The sequence below is a fragment of the Oryx dammah genome, unplaced genomic scaffold (genome assembly GCF_014754425.2).
Source record: "Oryx dammah isolate SB20612 unplaced genomic scaffold, SCBI_Odam_1.1 HiC_scaffold_5, whole genome shotgun sequence".
NCBI classification, from domain to species: Eukaryota; Metazoa; Chordata; class Mammalia; order Artiodactyla; family Bovidae; genus Oryx; species Oryx dammah.
In genome coordinates, this window is record NW_024070189.1 from 1,699,777 (window position 1) to 1,713,547 (window position 13,771).

Here is a 13,771-nt window from a genome sequence, read left to right on the forward strand (position 1 = left end):
CCGGGACATTTGCTGGAAACCCGAATGAAGACGCTCTCACCAGTGAGGTCATGAAGCCAGCTGGGTGCAGGTCTGGCTCTGCTGGGGGCCATCTTGCCATTCCACGTGCATCCCTTGCCTGAGAACTCAGAGAAAAAAGACCACATCCTGGATGACATCTCCCTACAGTTGGTTACAGCTGTACTTGGAGTTCCATCTACCCTTGATGTTGTTACTGGGGACAATAAATCACTTATTTTTGCTCAAGCCAGTGTACACCACAGGGGCCTCATCCACTCCAGCAGCTCTTCAGCCACTCCTGGGACCATTTACAGTCACAATCGCCCTAGTTGGTTTCACATCACAGCTTTGTAGGAGCAATGTAAGTGTATGCCCATCTAAACTAAATTCTTCTTTACCCGTTTTACCTTTCAAACGATTTTGGCATGTTGATAATCAAATAATATGGAGCCAAGAAATTTTCATCATCTGATGATGAAATTAGTATTTTTATTCATATTTCTCTAGGGTTTTACAGCTCAGTGTATATATATTACAAATTGATTAGTCTCTTCACGTTGTAAGTCACCCAAAACAAGTATAAACTTCCTAGTTAGCGAGTATTCTTTGCCTGGCTAACACATACGTACCTCTGGAATATGTATCCCTTTCCCTCCCCCAACTCCTGGCTTTGAGGAAATTCCCCTAAAGCCACTAAGCTGCGTGCTGGCCTGGCGGGCAGGCTGGAGGGTGTCTTCAGACCCCCACCCTTCCAACACGCCTTACCTTCCACATCTGCTCACATGGACCTTCTGTTTCACATCTTGGCTTACTCTCATCTCATCCTGGAATACTGGACTGACCACAACCTCCCCCTCCTTACTGGACCAGAAGATTCCACAGGCAGTGTTGCTGGGAAGGCTTCTGAACCCCAACTCAAAGCTGACTCCAAACCCAGACGTAAAATTCACTACCACCGCTGCCTACCATTTGCCTGCTATTAGGTTGGCCAAAAAGTTCCTTCGGTTTTAAAGTGCAAGCAAGAGACACATTTTTCATTTTCACCAAGAACTTTATTGAACAACATATTCACCACCTTTTTTCCCTACTACGTTCTGCCACTTTCCAGTCAACTTCATAATCTCATCTTCCCAAAACCTTTTATCTTTTTGAGCAAAGAACTGTTTCAAGTGCGTTTATGGTCTTCCAGGGAACTGAAATTTTTTCCATTAGGAGAATTCTATAAAGATGAAAATAAATGGAAATCCAAAGGTCTGGAGAAATACCTGGATGAATCAGAACTTCCCAGCCAAGCTGTAACAATTTTTGTCTGGTCATCAGAGAAACACGTGGTCTTGTGCAGGCCTGGGAGAGATGATGCATTTTCTGCTGACCAGTTCTGGATGCTTTTCCTCGAGTGCTGCTTTCAGCTGGTCTAACTGGGCGCAGTACCTGTTGGAATTAATCATTTTCCAGCAAGAGCTCATAAAGAGGACTCCCTTCCAATCCCACCACATATGAACCATCTCCTTCTTTGCATGAAGACTGGCCTTTGGTGTGATTGGTGGTGGTTCATTTTGCTTGCCTCACAATCTCTTCCCTCCCACATCACTGTGCAGTATCTATTTTTCATCACCAATACGATTTGTTTTAAAAACAGAACATTTTTATTACCTTTCAGTGGAGAACTGCACGTGGAAAGATGGTCAAGAAGGTTAAGAAGGTTTTTCTCTTCACTTACGAGGAACTCACACATCACAGTGATTGACATAACCAAGGCTGGTGCGAGCGGTCCTCAGCGCTTGGTTTGGGCATTCTGAGAGCTGCAGCGACCTCCCTGTGGTGTATGCTGATTGCTCTCAATGTCTCCCTTTGATTGTGATCAGCATCAACTGGTGTACATGACTGGGCAATACTGTCCAGCAAGGAACAACCAGCATGAAACTTCGCAAACCACTTTTGAAAAGTTAGATCAATCCCAACACCTTCTTCATACACTGCACAGATATTCTGTGTGTGTGTTTCAGTTGCATTTTTACCTTTCTTGAGTAAAGCATAATATGTCTAAAACGTTGCTTTTTCTTCCATCTTCATTACTAAAATGGCCAATTGATTTTTTTTTTAAAAATACACACTGATATGACAATAGTCACAACACAATCTAACAAAATTGTTCTGAAGATAAAGACAACTAGATAAAGCGCTACTAGAACCATCCATCTTAGAGGAAAAAACTGAATAAACTTTTTGGCCAACCCAACAGAAATGGACTGAAGAAAGAGCAATTCACTCATGACAGAAGACAGAACAAGCCCTTACTCCTCCACTCTACCCACTGAAACAGTTAATGTATCTTGTTTACAAAATCAGATTTAAGAACTACTCTAGAGGACCACGCACATGGTAAGATTTATCTTTTATTAGATATATTACATATTCCCAAAAAGATATAAAATCTTCCAAGAGAAAATATCAAAACCTATTGATTTCAAGGAAAGCAACATAATCAAAATAAAAGCAAAGATTTTCTTCCAAAGGAATGTGAAAACATTTCAGCACAAATACAACAAAGACGTGGGAAGGTAATTACAATGTTTTACAACACGTTTTACAGCATTTTGTTTTAATCAGTATTTGCAGAAAACAAGGATGCTGAGTTCTCAAACACTGCAGTTATAACCCCAAATTAAATTTTTTTTAAAAAAGAGAGAAAGTCATCAACTACTTGGTCAACTGAACATCTGTGATAATGAACGTAATAAAACCTAAGCAAACAAATATGCCACTGAGATCACCACTGAAGTGTACGATTTTTAGTGTGTGCCAGGGACACTAAATTATTTAATCAGTTCTTGACCACAACCCAAAGCAAAAGCATCCTCTCTTCATTTCCCTGATGATTTATTCTAAAAACAAAAAGCAGAAACTTGCTGGTGAAAGGGAATTTCTGCTTTACCTGTGAGCAGCTGGCGACTACACACACTGAAGAAGACCCCGACGGAGCGCAGGACAGACCCATCTCATACAGCCCAGAGTGGCGAGACCACTGTTATTGCATCAAGATTTTTTATTTCCACTGATCAGAGATTCCAGAACGATTAAGCACAGCCACTTGAACCCCAGAACACAGTGAACTCCTATAGGAAGGTGTTACACTTAAGATGCAACGAAAATACTGATCTTATTCCTGGGATTTGTGTCTGGCAATCCTAACGTCTGTAGATGTTCACAGAAAGTAAGTTTGTTTTTTGTTTTAGTTGTTTCTCCCCCCAAAACAAGGAAGGAAACTTACAGTACATGTTTATTGCAAGAAATTACTGTCTTGTAATATCTTCATCAACACTAGTATTATTTCCTTAATTATTAAAGGCGAAAGAAGTTTATGAACTTAATGGAATGATAATCTAAGGAGCTGCATCTTGACTGAAAATACAGATGAGAACCAGGCTACATAAAACAGAAATGATGTTTTTATTTCTATATGAAGATGTTGGAATGGCAGGAGGTAAAATGGAAGTTTAAAGTCAGATAATACTAAACCTATTAGTTAACACAGAGAATTTTCAGCAGTGCACATAGTCAAGAATCCTTTCTATGCTAAGATGGAATACTCTAAATGTTGGTTTTATTTTAATGTCAAGTTAACAATGATCCCAAATAAATTTTATCAAAAGTATTGTAATGGCACATAGGTTTAGAACTTCATTTTGAGGTTAGCACGTACAAAAGTTGGAAATTCACTGAACAAACATATTCTTTAATATGATAAATTATGATGAGTTACACATAAGTGGGTTTCAAAACGGTCTATTTTAAAGCATTCTCTCTTCAAAATGGTGAGCTCTTGTGAAATGAAAACAGTATGTGGATTCTGCTTGTTACAAAATCCTAGCTTCAAGTTGCAGTCTCCTTGGCAGCAGCATATTTTAATTAACAATATTTTTCTTCCTTGTTTTGTTTTCTAACATCTCAGTACATTCAAATAGTCAAAATGTTTAGAGTAACATCACCACAAATTTAATGAAACAGATCAGAACGTGGCCAGCATTGTCAGGCAAAAATTATACAATTTATGTGTCATAGAAAGTACCCGCCCTTCCCCCCAGCCACTCCCCACCTTCCCCCAACAGTAATATGGACACCAAAAGATTTAACAAGACTTATAAAAAAATAAGGCACATTTATTCTGATATGATAATTTTAAAATAGAAAACCCCTTCTCAGAACATCTGTATTCAAATGAGCTGTGTAAAAAGACACCTTGTGGTACCTAGAAGAGGTCATGGTACCTATAGAATTGCTTCTGCCAGCTTAGGGACAATGGAATCAATTGCACCTATCCCACAGTGTCAAGTAATGAAAATATGCCTCTTTGTCTGCTATTGAATGATTCAAAATCTGGTATTTCTGGAAATACTTACAAAGGATAGGGAGGGAGGGGTCAAGTGGTAGAAAAACATGTAAGAGCAACAATATACATTATCAGGATTGATGGATTGCACTTTTCCACATATTTCAACACATAAAGTTCTTCTAACATGTATGATCGACTGCAACCATTTTGGCCATTAGCTATTACCCACCAGCTTTTTATTCCATTTTGGTAAAAATGGGTATTTTTGTAAAACTAACAAAGGGTCAGCAACATGAATACTTAGAGCACTCTCTTCACAACCCCCGACACAGATATAATTAGTTAGCATTTAACCTGAGATGCAATCTGCTGAGAGGCTGTCTCTAGACATTCCTTCGTTTGTTGCGTCAATTCATACCGATGATAGTAGTTCATGGAAGGAACTTAAAAAAAAAACTAGTTTGTAGCATGGCTTTTTTTTCTCTCCTACTGTATCGGTTTAAGAAAAAGAATCACAGAATTCATGTCCTCACAGTAGCCAGAAGCTAAAATAATGTGCTTCTCTATTGCACGTAAAACCAAGAAGTATATAAAAGCCAATGCTTTCCAATCCAAATCTGAAAGCCAGGTTCACCTCAGGTGGATTCGGAATGTGCTGATTTCCATGGGACTCAAGTTGATTTCACTTATATTCCGGGCGTCTGGAGGAGAACGCATCAGGGATAATGACGAAGGTACGATACTTACAACAGTGAACTTGCTAAAAAGTTTCTGGACCAATATCTAAAAGTAAATGACAAACAAGTACATGTTCAGGATAACTGAAGCAAGCTAAGTAGCGCACCTATACCCTCAGCGTGAGGCACGGTGAGAAGTATGTTTGGAATACTGTCGTTTAGTGAAAAAGCAGGGGTGAAAAACCAGGGGAAGGGGAGGAGACTGAGTCCACCTCCACACACTTGAGCACCGAGACGAGCTCTGGAGGGAGAGCGGAGCCCAGGAACAGGAGAGCGCTGTCTTCTGGGCCCCTCTCAGCTGCTTAACAACGCATCGTATGCGAGGGCCCTTCTCCATGAAAGAAAGGGCTACACAGACCAAAAGCTTGAAACACAGCTCCTCCCTCTTTCAGTGAGATCTACCCCAACAGGGGTGCTTCTCCACCATCCTCCTGAGCCAGAAAAGCCGGGAGACAGGCCCCAGGCCCCCAGGAAGGCCCTCACGTAAGCGAGCCGCTGACAGGGTAGGAAGGTCTTTGGAAAAATCTACTCTCACTTCTGGCAGGCTCTTCTAGTGTGTCTCTCTGGATCGTATAACCCCCTTAAGACTCAACGCCTTAGTGTTTTGAGTGCAAACGTTCACACTCAAATGTCTCAGATCGTCACTGAGAAGGGAGAGAGTACGAACAGTGAAACCAGCAACAAAGATCAGTGCTCCTCCGAGCGCCAATGACATGAAGCGCGGGCAGAAGGAACGGGCACCTGTCGCCCCAGGCAGCTTCAGGCCTCCCCACCGCCTCACTCTCCCCTCCTTCTGCAGCCTCGGCTACGCACATGCCACCTGTGTAGGGCAGAACGGGCTCCCTGGAGTCTGTCTGACACCATGTCTACGAAGTCTTCAAGAGTGGGTCAGCTAGCTGACTTAGTGTAGGAGGTCTGCCAGCGTGCTGCAGACAGCCCCAGGCTGTCGGAGCCAGAGGCGTAAGGCTGGAGGTTCCCTTCCCTCTGAGAGTGGCTGACGAGGACCGGCAGCAAGGCCAGCTTAAAGAGAAATCAGAAGGTGCAGCTGGCGGTCAGCACTCAGCCTGAGGACCCGCTGGGCTGCACAGGGTGGACTCACGCACACCCGCTTAATCAGAAGATCTGGCCCTGGGAGACAACAGGCTGGGGCGGAGTCCAGCTGGCCCCAGTCCTCGGCCGAGTCACCCGTCGGCCAGTCTCACGTCCCCACCACCCCTGCTGCAAGCCTGCACCTGCTCTGTGTGTGTGCCAGTCGCTCAGTCGTGTCCGACTCTTTGTGACCGCAGACTATAGCCTGTAGGGCTCCTCTGTCCATGGAATCTTCCAGGCAAGCATTCTGGAGGGGGTTGCCATGCACTCCTCCAGGGGTCCTCCCCACCCAGGGATCAGAGCCGGGTCTCCTGCACTGCAGGCGGACTCCTTACTGACTGAGCCACCTGCAGTCACCTGGCCCCCGCAGGACCTGGGGTTGCTATCGCTGAACTGGGTCATACCTGAGCGTCTGAGAGTGGTGGGAATGGAGGGGTGGGAAGAAGCCACGTTGTGGGTGGGAAGCGGAAAGCCTAAGACTCGGCGAGGCCCTGTCTCCGAGCACGCACCTGCCTGCCGGGGCAGTCTGCTGTCGACAAGGAGGAGAGACCGGACACTGGGACAGGGCTCCCTTAAGGAGGGAAAACGAGCAAACTGGAGGTTGAGGTGAGGAGTCCACAGAAAGGCAATGAGACAGCTCCTTCTCAGGGTTATCTGCAGAAGGTAAGCCTTTCAACGCACACCAAGTCAACAGGGAGAACAGGCTTTCGGCTCACCTTTCCCTGGGTTGTGGAACACAGCAGCCCGGTGTCTCTGCTAGAGAAGCGGCAGTCAAACCCCTTCCTGTGGAGGATCAAGGCAGCCTCGCTGGAATGCTCGCCATCCACCTGTAAATGAGCAGAGAGCAAGACGCCACGGGGACGCTGAAAACGATTCTGACCCCACGGTACACCCTCGATGTCCCTGTCCCCAACCACCAACGCTCCCGTATCTGAAAGTGACTTCAGGCCCGCCCACTCCCATTCAGGCTCCGTGCGGAGCCTGCCCACTCCCCGGAGACACGGCCTTCCCCAGGCGCTCAGCTGACGTGCTGAGAGTCCTTGGCAAGTCACTTTTGTCCACATGTTATATACCAGTTTGTCAAAGTTTCTTCAAATAAAGCGTTTCATTTTCACTTACTTTTAATAAATCCATCAACTGAATAAAGTATACCTGAATTTGGTCCTTATCTGGCCACTGAATGACGTATCATCCATCTTAAAACTGAAATATGCTTCTTCACTGAATACTAATTTTTGTTAATTGCATTAACATTTTTAATCTTTAATGTATTGGTTCATGATTTTTATACGAGACATTTAAATCGAATTAGTTATGCTTATCACTTGCTAAGCCAGCCACATTTATTGGCTTGATGTATCATTTAAATTCACATTACAGAAGCTATTCTTCTTGCTCAAGAAGAAAGGAAAACACTAAAAATGACAAGTCAGCTACAGCGATCAGTATACACTTTCTTGCACCCAATCCAAGTAACAATGCCTTGAATGCTTTAAGTCCTTGAACATTTAAAACTATAACTATTTAATAAGTTTTACAGGCAATGTTTATGATAAATAAAATGGATAAATAAAATCTTTGGAAAAGTTAAGCAATGCACCCTTACTGTATAGACACATTTACTACTCCATTTTTTTAAAAAATGTGACCACAGATATGAATATGCCGAGGTTCTTGATCAACGTTGAAAGTGAAAGTGGCTCAGCTGTGTCTGACTCTTTGCGACCCCATGGACTATATACAGTCCGTGGAATTTTCTGGGCCAGAATACTGGAGTGGGTAGCCATTCCGTTCTCCAGGGGAGCTTCCCAACCGAGGGACCATACCCAGGTCTCCCGCATTGCAGGTGGGTTCTTTACCGTCTGAGCCACCAGGAAGCCTTGGTCAGCCTTACTAGGGCATAAAGCTTTTTTAATGTGCTACAGAGACATCTTTTCTGAACAGCTGCCAGCATTCCCAACACTGATTTGAGTTTAATGTGACTGAACAACTTAAATCTGTCCTCACCTCAGACTCTTGGCTGGAATAACCTGTTTTATGACATTTTAGACTGGTATTTTGCAGTGGTACTGCTAAAATTTTTTTTTGAAGGAAGAGAAAAACGGCATTTAGGGATTCTGAGTCATCACAGGACCACGTAACACACAGAGCAAGTTGAAGTGATATGATAAAGATTCCTAATGAAATTTCAAACAATTTCATAGTCCCTAAATAGCATGAAAAAAGCACATTAAAAAGCCCTGTATTCAGTGTGTACAGAAGGATAGCAGTTACGCCCATTTTGAAACCCTGGAACACTCTCTTATTCTTCCCGGGTGCCGGTCTCCTCGTCTGTACGGTGGAGCTACCGCGTGCCTCCTCTCCTACAGAGTCATGCTGAGCTAACCCGCTGAGAACACTGCAACAGCCCAGCTCCTAGGGCACGCTGCGCTGGTGCAGAGACTATAGAAACAAGAAGGCACCATCTGGGCTGGGAGTCAGACAGCCTAAGATCTGTCGCCTACTTCTGCAATTTACTAGCTGCTGATGTCAGCAAAACTGACATCAAAAACAAGATAAAAAGAGGCAGCATAATAAGAACTTAGCCCAGGGTCTGGAGCAGAGAAAGACCTTAATATATTATTATTTATATCAACATCATCCATCAAATAAACAGTGGTTATTTTCGTAACAGTTACAAGTTAAACAATATTCTCTTTTTACCTCTTATTCACAAATTTATTTTATTGGCATCACAGCTTTGTAACTAAGGAGTCAGGACAGTCCTAAATTATATGTCCACAACTATACATCAAAGTCCTAAGAGTTCTGATTCAAATTCACAAATTAGACAGCCTCTTAATTAAACTCCAAAAGCACTTATCACTATTATCCTTGGCATCTGGCCATTTTAGCTCACTGCTGCTGCTGCTAAGTCGCTTCAGTTGTGTCTGACTCTGTGCGACCCCATGGACCGCAGCCCACCAGGCTCCTCCGTCCGTGGGATTTGCCAGGCAAGAGGACTGGAGTGGGGTGCCATTGCCTTCTCCACCATGGGATCTAGACCATCCTTAAAAAAACACTGATAAGCAGGTGTTGTGAAAATTCCTGCAAAGCATTTGTTCTGGAGTAACAACCGTGCGAGGTCTTTAGCAGACTGACGATGACCCAGAAAAGTGGGAAGGGAGACACTCAGGACTCTGCCATCGACATTTAATTTTAGATAAGGGATTTAAACAAAGTGTGCAGAAGTGGAGATTAAAGTCATACAAATTAATTTACACTTATGGGAAAACAGTTTTACTTTCTCTAAAAACTGCATCATTTTCACAAGGACTAAAAGACTAGTAAAATGGCATTCATCTTGTGTAAGTTTTAAAAAATCAAATATTCATGAAAGAATCAGTTTTCAAGCAAAAATACCTGAGGCAAAGCAGCAGTTTTTCAGTTTCAAAGTCTGTCTAGACATTTTATTTCCAAGAAAACTGTTTTTCAAAGTAGGGAAACTGTGATTTTAACTTGAATATGTATGCAGGAAAACCAGTTACCCTCAAGTAGTCACAGCATACACTCTCGGAGAGTAAACAAAGTTTGAAAGACCTCTTTTTATATTCATTAACACGTTAATAAAATACAGACCTCAAAAAGAGGGGGGCATGGGGAAGAAAACGTATACACTTGAAACTGCGTCATCGCTGTGCTGGGTGAGTGTCAAACTGTCTTTGTAGAACAGATCACTGTTGAGGCTGAACCACTGTGTGGATGTTCCCAAGCTGTCCCAGGAAAGTCCCCGGGAGAACTTATCTCAGAGGAAAAACCAACACCAAGTTTCTAGACTAAGCAGGGCTCCTAAAACTTCTCCAGTGACTGAGGGAAGGCTGGGCAACAAGATCTGGCTACAAGTGATGTCGGCAGGCTCAGAGAAGGCTAGCCTGGAGGCATGGTTTGGCTCCCGCAGGAACCAGTTAAAGGACTGAGGCTGTCATTTGCCTCTGAAAATTCAGGGAACCAGGTGAGACTTGGGGAGAGTCCCTCCAATGATCAAGGGCCAAGCACACCAACAGTGACAGTACCTGCAGCGGACACTTGCTGGGCACTCACTGCGTGCCAGGGCTGTGCAGAATGCTTGGCAGGGATGAAGTCATCTCCCCTCACAACCCCTCTGAAGTAGCCAGGCGGCATAAAGATGCTCGGCTGTATTTAAAGGCACAGGACAGCGATCACCAAACACTCCCTCTTGCACGCAAACAGCAGGTACACCAGCAACGCCACTTTGGCTTTTCATGATCTTTCCTCACTAACGGGTGATGCATCCTTCCATGAGTATTCCACTATCACTGAGCAGACAGGAAGAGAGCAAGCCAGGTACTGCCCAGCGTTGTCTGCACTGTCCCAGGCAGAGGGCAGTACAAGGCAGTGAGCAGGGGTCTGGAGTCAGACTCCCGCGGCGCGCCTCGGAGCATCACAACTCCCTGGCTGTGTGACCCGGAAGGTTTCCCACCACCCCCAGGCCAGGTCACACAGCCAGAGAGTGGTGCCCCTTTAGCCTCTTCTACACAGCGGGCACGGATACCGCCTCCTGTCCTTGTGCTGCCCTGAGAGCTAAGTCAAGCTCACAGAAAGCACTCAGTGCAATGCTTGGGACGGAGGCAGCTTTAGGTACATCATATTAGAGCGATCTGAGAAATCAGCAATAAACTATATAAGGAATACACATCAAAGTTTCATCAAAATTTACTGTGGCAATAAACTTCAATTTCTCCAATTAAAAAGAAAGTGCTAATATTTTTATTTCAATCTTAGTAACAGTGAAACTGCTGATGACTGAATGATCACAGTCGAGAACCTTGTTAAAACTTCGTGCTCACTGCGTGCCGGATGCCACTCCACATGCTTGGCAGCTGCCAACCCACTGGAGCCTGATGGCGCCTCTCTCGTGACACGCTCGCTGCCACCTGGCCACTGGCATCGGAGGATGCAGGGCCTGCTCTGGGACAGCCGGCAGCGAGCGGAGGCAGCGCCCTCGGCCCCGCGGGCCCGGCCCCCAAGCCTGCGCCGGCGCAGCGGCATTCTCTGCCTCTGCTCTGCTGCGCATCAGTGCAGACGGACACCGGCTTGAGGGCAAGGAGGAGGGTCGCTTTTGACTTAATACAACAAAAGGTTATCAACTTAAGGAGATCACTTAAGGAGACTTTCCAGCTTCTGATCTCAGGCTGGAAAATGGGAGTATTTAATCAATGGTTCCAACAGAGCTAATATCATGATTTACTAAAACATTCAGAAAGAAAGGTTTAGAAGTTACCATTTCTACCCATTTACAACCTGCCCAGCCATCCACTCATCTCATTTTAAAGATTTAAGGCCACCCTGGAAACCACACCACATATGACAGTCTCTTCTAAGCCAAGGAACAGGTAGATGCTCCTTCCCCACGGTGGACGGAACTCTGCAAATTCGAGAGCGGAGCCGCTCCTGTGGGGCTCACCACCCGTAGCTGCTGCAAACCATCCACGGTGCCTGTGGATACACTGTCTCCTGAGGAAGACAGGGGTCGCGACTGTGGCCGGACTCTCCAAGGAGCGTGTGACCCCACCCTCCTCGGAGGACACGCGAGGCACACACAGACGACACCACGGCTCCAAGCTGCTCAGATTCTTTGGCGATGCCAAATATCTCTCATATTTCAGTGCATTCTGGCAGGTGGCAAGGCTAGAAAATCTCACACTGTGTTACAAGTCCTGAGACAGGAAATAACCAGTAGAAATGCATTTTCCAGGGCACTTGTTAAAATGTCAATAACAGTTATTCTGTTTTAATCAACAAGGTAGCATGACAGAAAGAAAGGGGAAGGTGGATGGTTGTCCTCAGATATGTACAACAAAGAACATTTTTTTCCCCAACAATTTTCACCTTTCCAGAAACTAGGGAGATCAATAAAGCACCAATCAATTCTTTTAAGAAAGGCAAAATAAAGTATAAACCTTAAACTGCCTCTTATAAGAAAAGGAGGGGGTGGTGAAAGCAAGTTGAGAGAGAAGACTTTATTCAGTAAGTGGTGTTGACATTGAAATGACTGGTTAATTCTCTAAGAAACAGTTAAGCACAAACCAAAATAAATCCCATTCATAATAAAGAGTCACATCTAACACATACAGATAGAGAGGAGAGATGTACACACAGATGTCTAGGAATGAGGGCTTCCCTGGGGGCTCGGATGGTGAAATGGCCACCCACACCAGGATCCTCATCTGGAGAATTCCATGGACAGGGGAGCCTGGGGGCCTGCAGTCCACTGGGCCACAAAGAGTTGGACACAACTGAGTGACTAACACTTTTTACTTCACATCTACGGATAAATGAAATAAAAATATATTTGAATATAAAAGCAGGGAAAACAATCTGCAAAAAGAGTGGAAGTAGATATCACTGCTCAAAGCATCAAGGCAGAATGGCTCCATGATGCTTAGCTAACCAGCTTAATTAAGTTTCTCCTCATCCCTGGAAAGTCAGCATTCCAGACGGAACTTTTCATTCTAGCCTGATCCATGGCTCATCCTCCCGTGAGATCCTCCCAGCATCCTCTCTCCCAAGGCTCTCCTCTCCCTAAGTCACTTCCCTCTCCTGAGGGTGCGGTTAGTGCACTTGAGTGGTACTCTTATTCCCCAGTTTTCAAACCTTCACAGAAGCTTCTTTTTATAACTCAGACTGTTGACAGTGCAAGAAAAGGGAGTGATGAGGAGAAGAGAGTTGGACACCAGATATGCAGGCTGAGAAGGCTAACATTTAAATTCCTTAACAGTGGCTGGAGCATGCTGGGCCACACAGCTGTGAGGCAGGGTTTTAAGAGATGTTTGTTCTCCTCTTCATCTGACTACAAATATATGACATAATTAAAAAAAAACCCAAACTATAAACTAGAAAAGCAAGATATGTCTGCGTAAAAACAAGCTGATCTATCAATATAGAATAATTTTTGAAAACTGGACCTTTTTGGTTGCTGTTTTGTTTGTTTTTCTGGAAAGCTGGACTTTGAGAACAGATTTAGTAAATCATGAAATCTTAATGGGACCCTCTGAGATCACAGTCAGCACCCAGGTTCAGAAGAGTTGGTTGTGGCTCCTGATTCTGCCATTCACAGGTAGGAATTTAATTTTAATTATTTAATCTAACCCTTATTTTCCCAATTCAGTAAATGCAGATAACAGCAATTTATAGAATCACTAGGAGAGTTTTCAAAATTTACTAATTCCTGAGCTCTCCACCCCAAATCTACAGAATCAGAATCTCAGAGATGAAGACATCGAAGTCTTTTCTATAATCTCCCTGGTGTCACCTGGACACAATGAGTTTGAGGACTTTAGCTGGAAAAGCTGCTAACCTCAGGGGGCCAGCAGACTCCCCAGGCTGCACATGCTCTCTGAGCTTTGATTACACAGTGCCTTCCTCCACCAGGAGTGGGAGCCCAGGGCTGGAAGGGGAGCCTGCAGACAGCGGCCTGGAGCAGGGAGCCGAGGGCTGGAAGGGGAGCCTATAGACAGCGGCCTGGAGCAGGGAGCCCAGGGCTAGAAGGGGAGCCAGCAGACAGTGGCCTGGAGCGGGGAGCCGAGGGCTGGAAGGGGAGCCTGCAGACAGC

At 44.7% G+C, this 13,771-nt stretch overlaps 1 protein-coding gene across 1 annotated transcript in view; it reads right to left on the reverse strand.

The window, feature by feature from the left end:
* Positions 1-3,028: 3,028 nt before the first annotated feature.
* MAN2A1 (mannosidase alpha class 2A member 1) overlaps positions 3,029-13,771 on the reverse strand; it is a 157,817-nt gene continuing 147,074 nt past the window's right edge. The window contains exons 20-21 of the mRNA XM_040239693.1: positions 6,876-6,986; positions 3,029-5,116 (exon numbers count right to left, since the gene is read on the reverse strand). Of these exons, the coding sequence (XP_040095627.1) occupies positions 4,964-5,116; positions 6,876-6,986 (264 nt within the window). The 3' untranslated portion in view covers positions 3,029-4,963. The remainder of the gene's footprint in view (positions 5,117-6,875; positions 6,987-13,771) is intronic.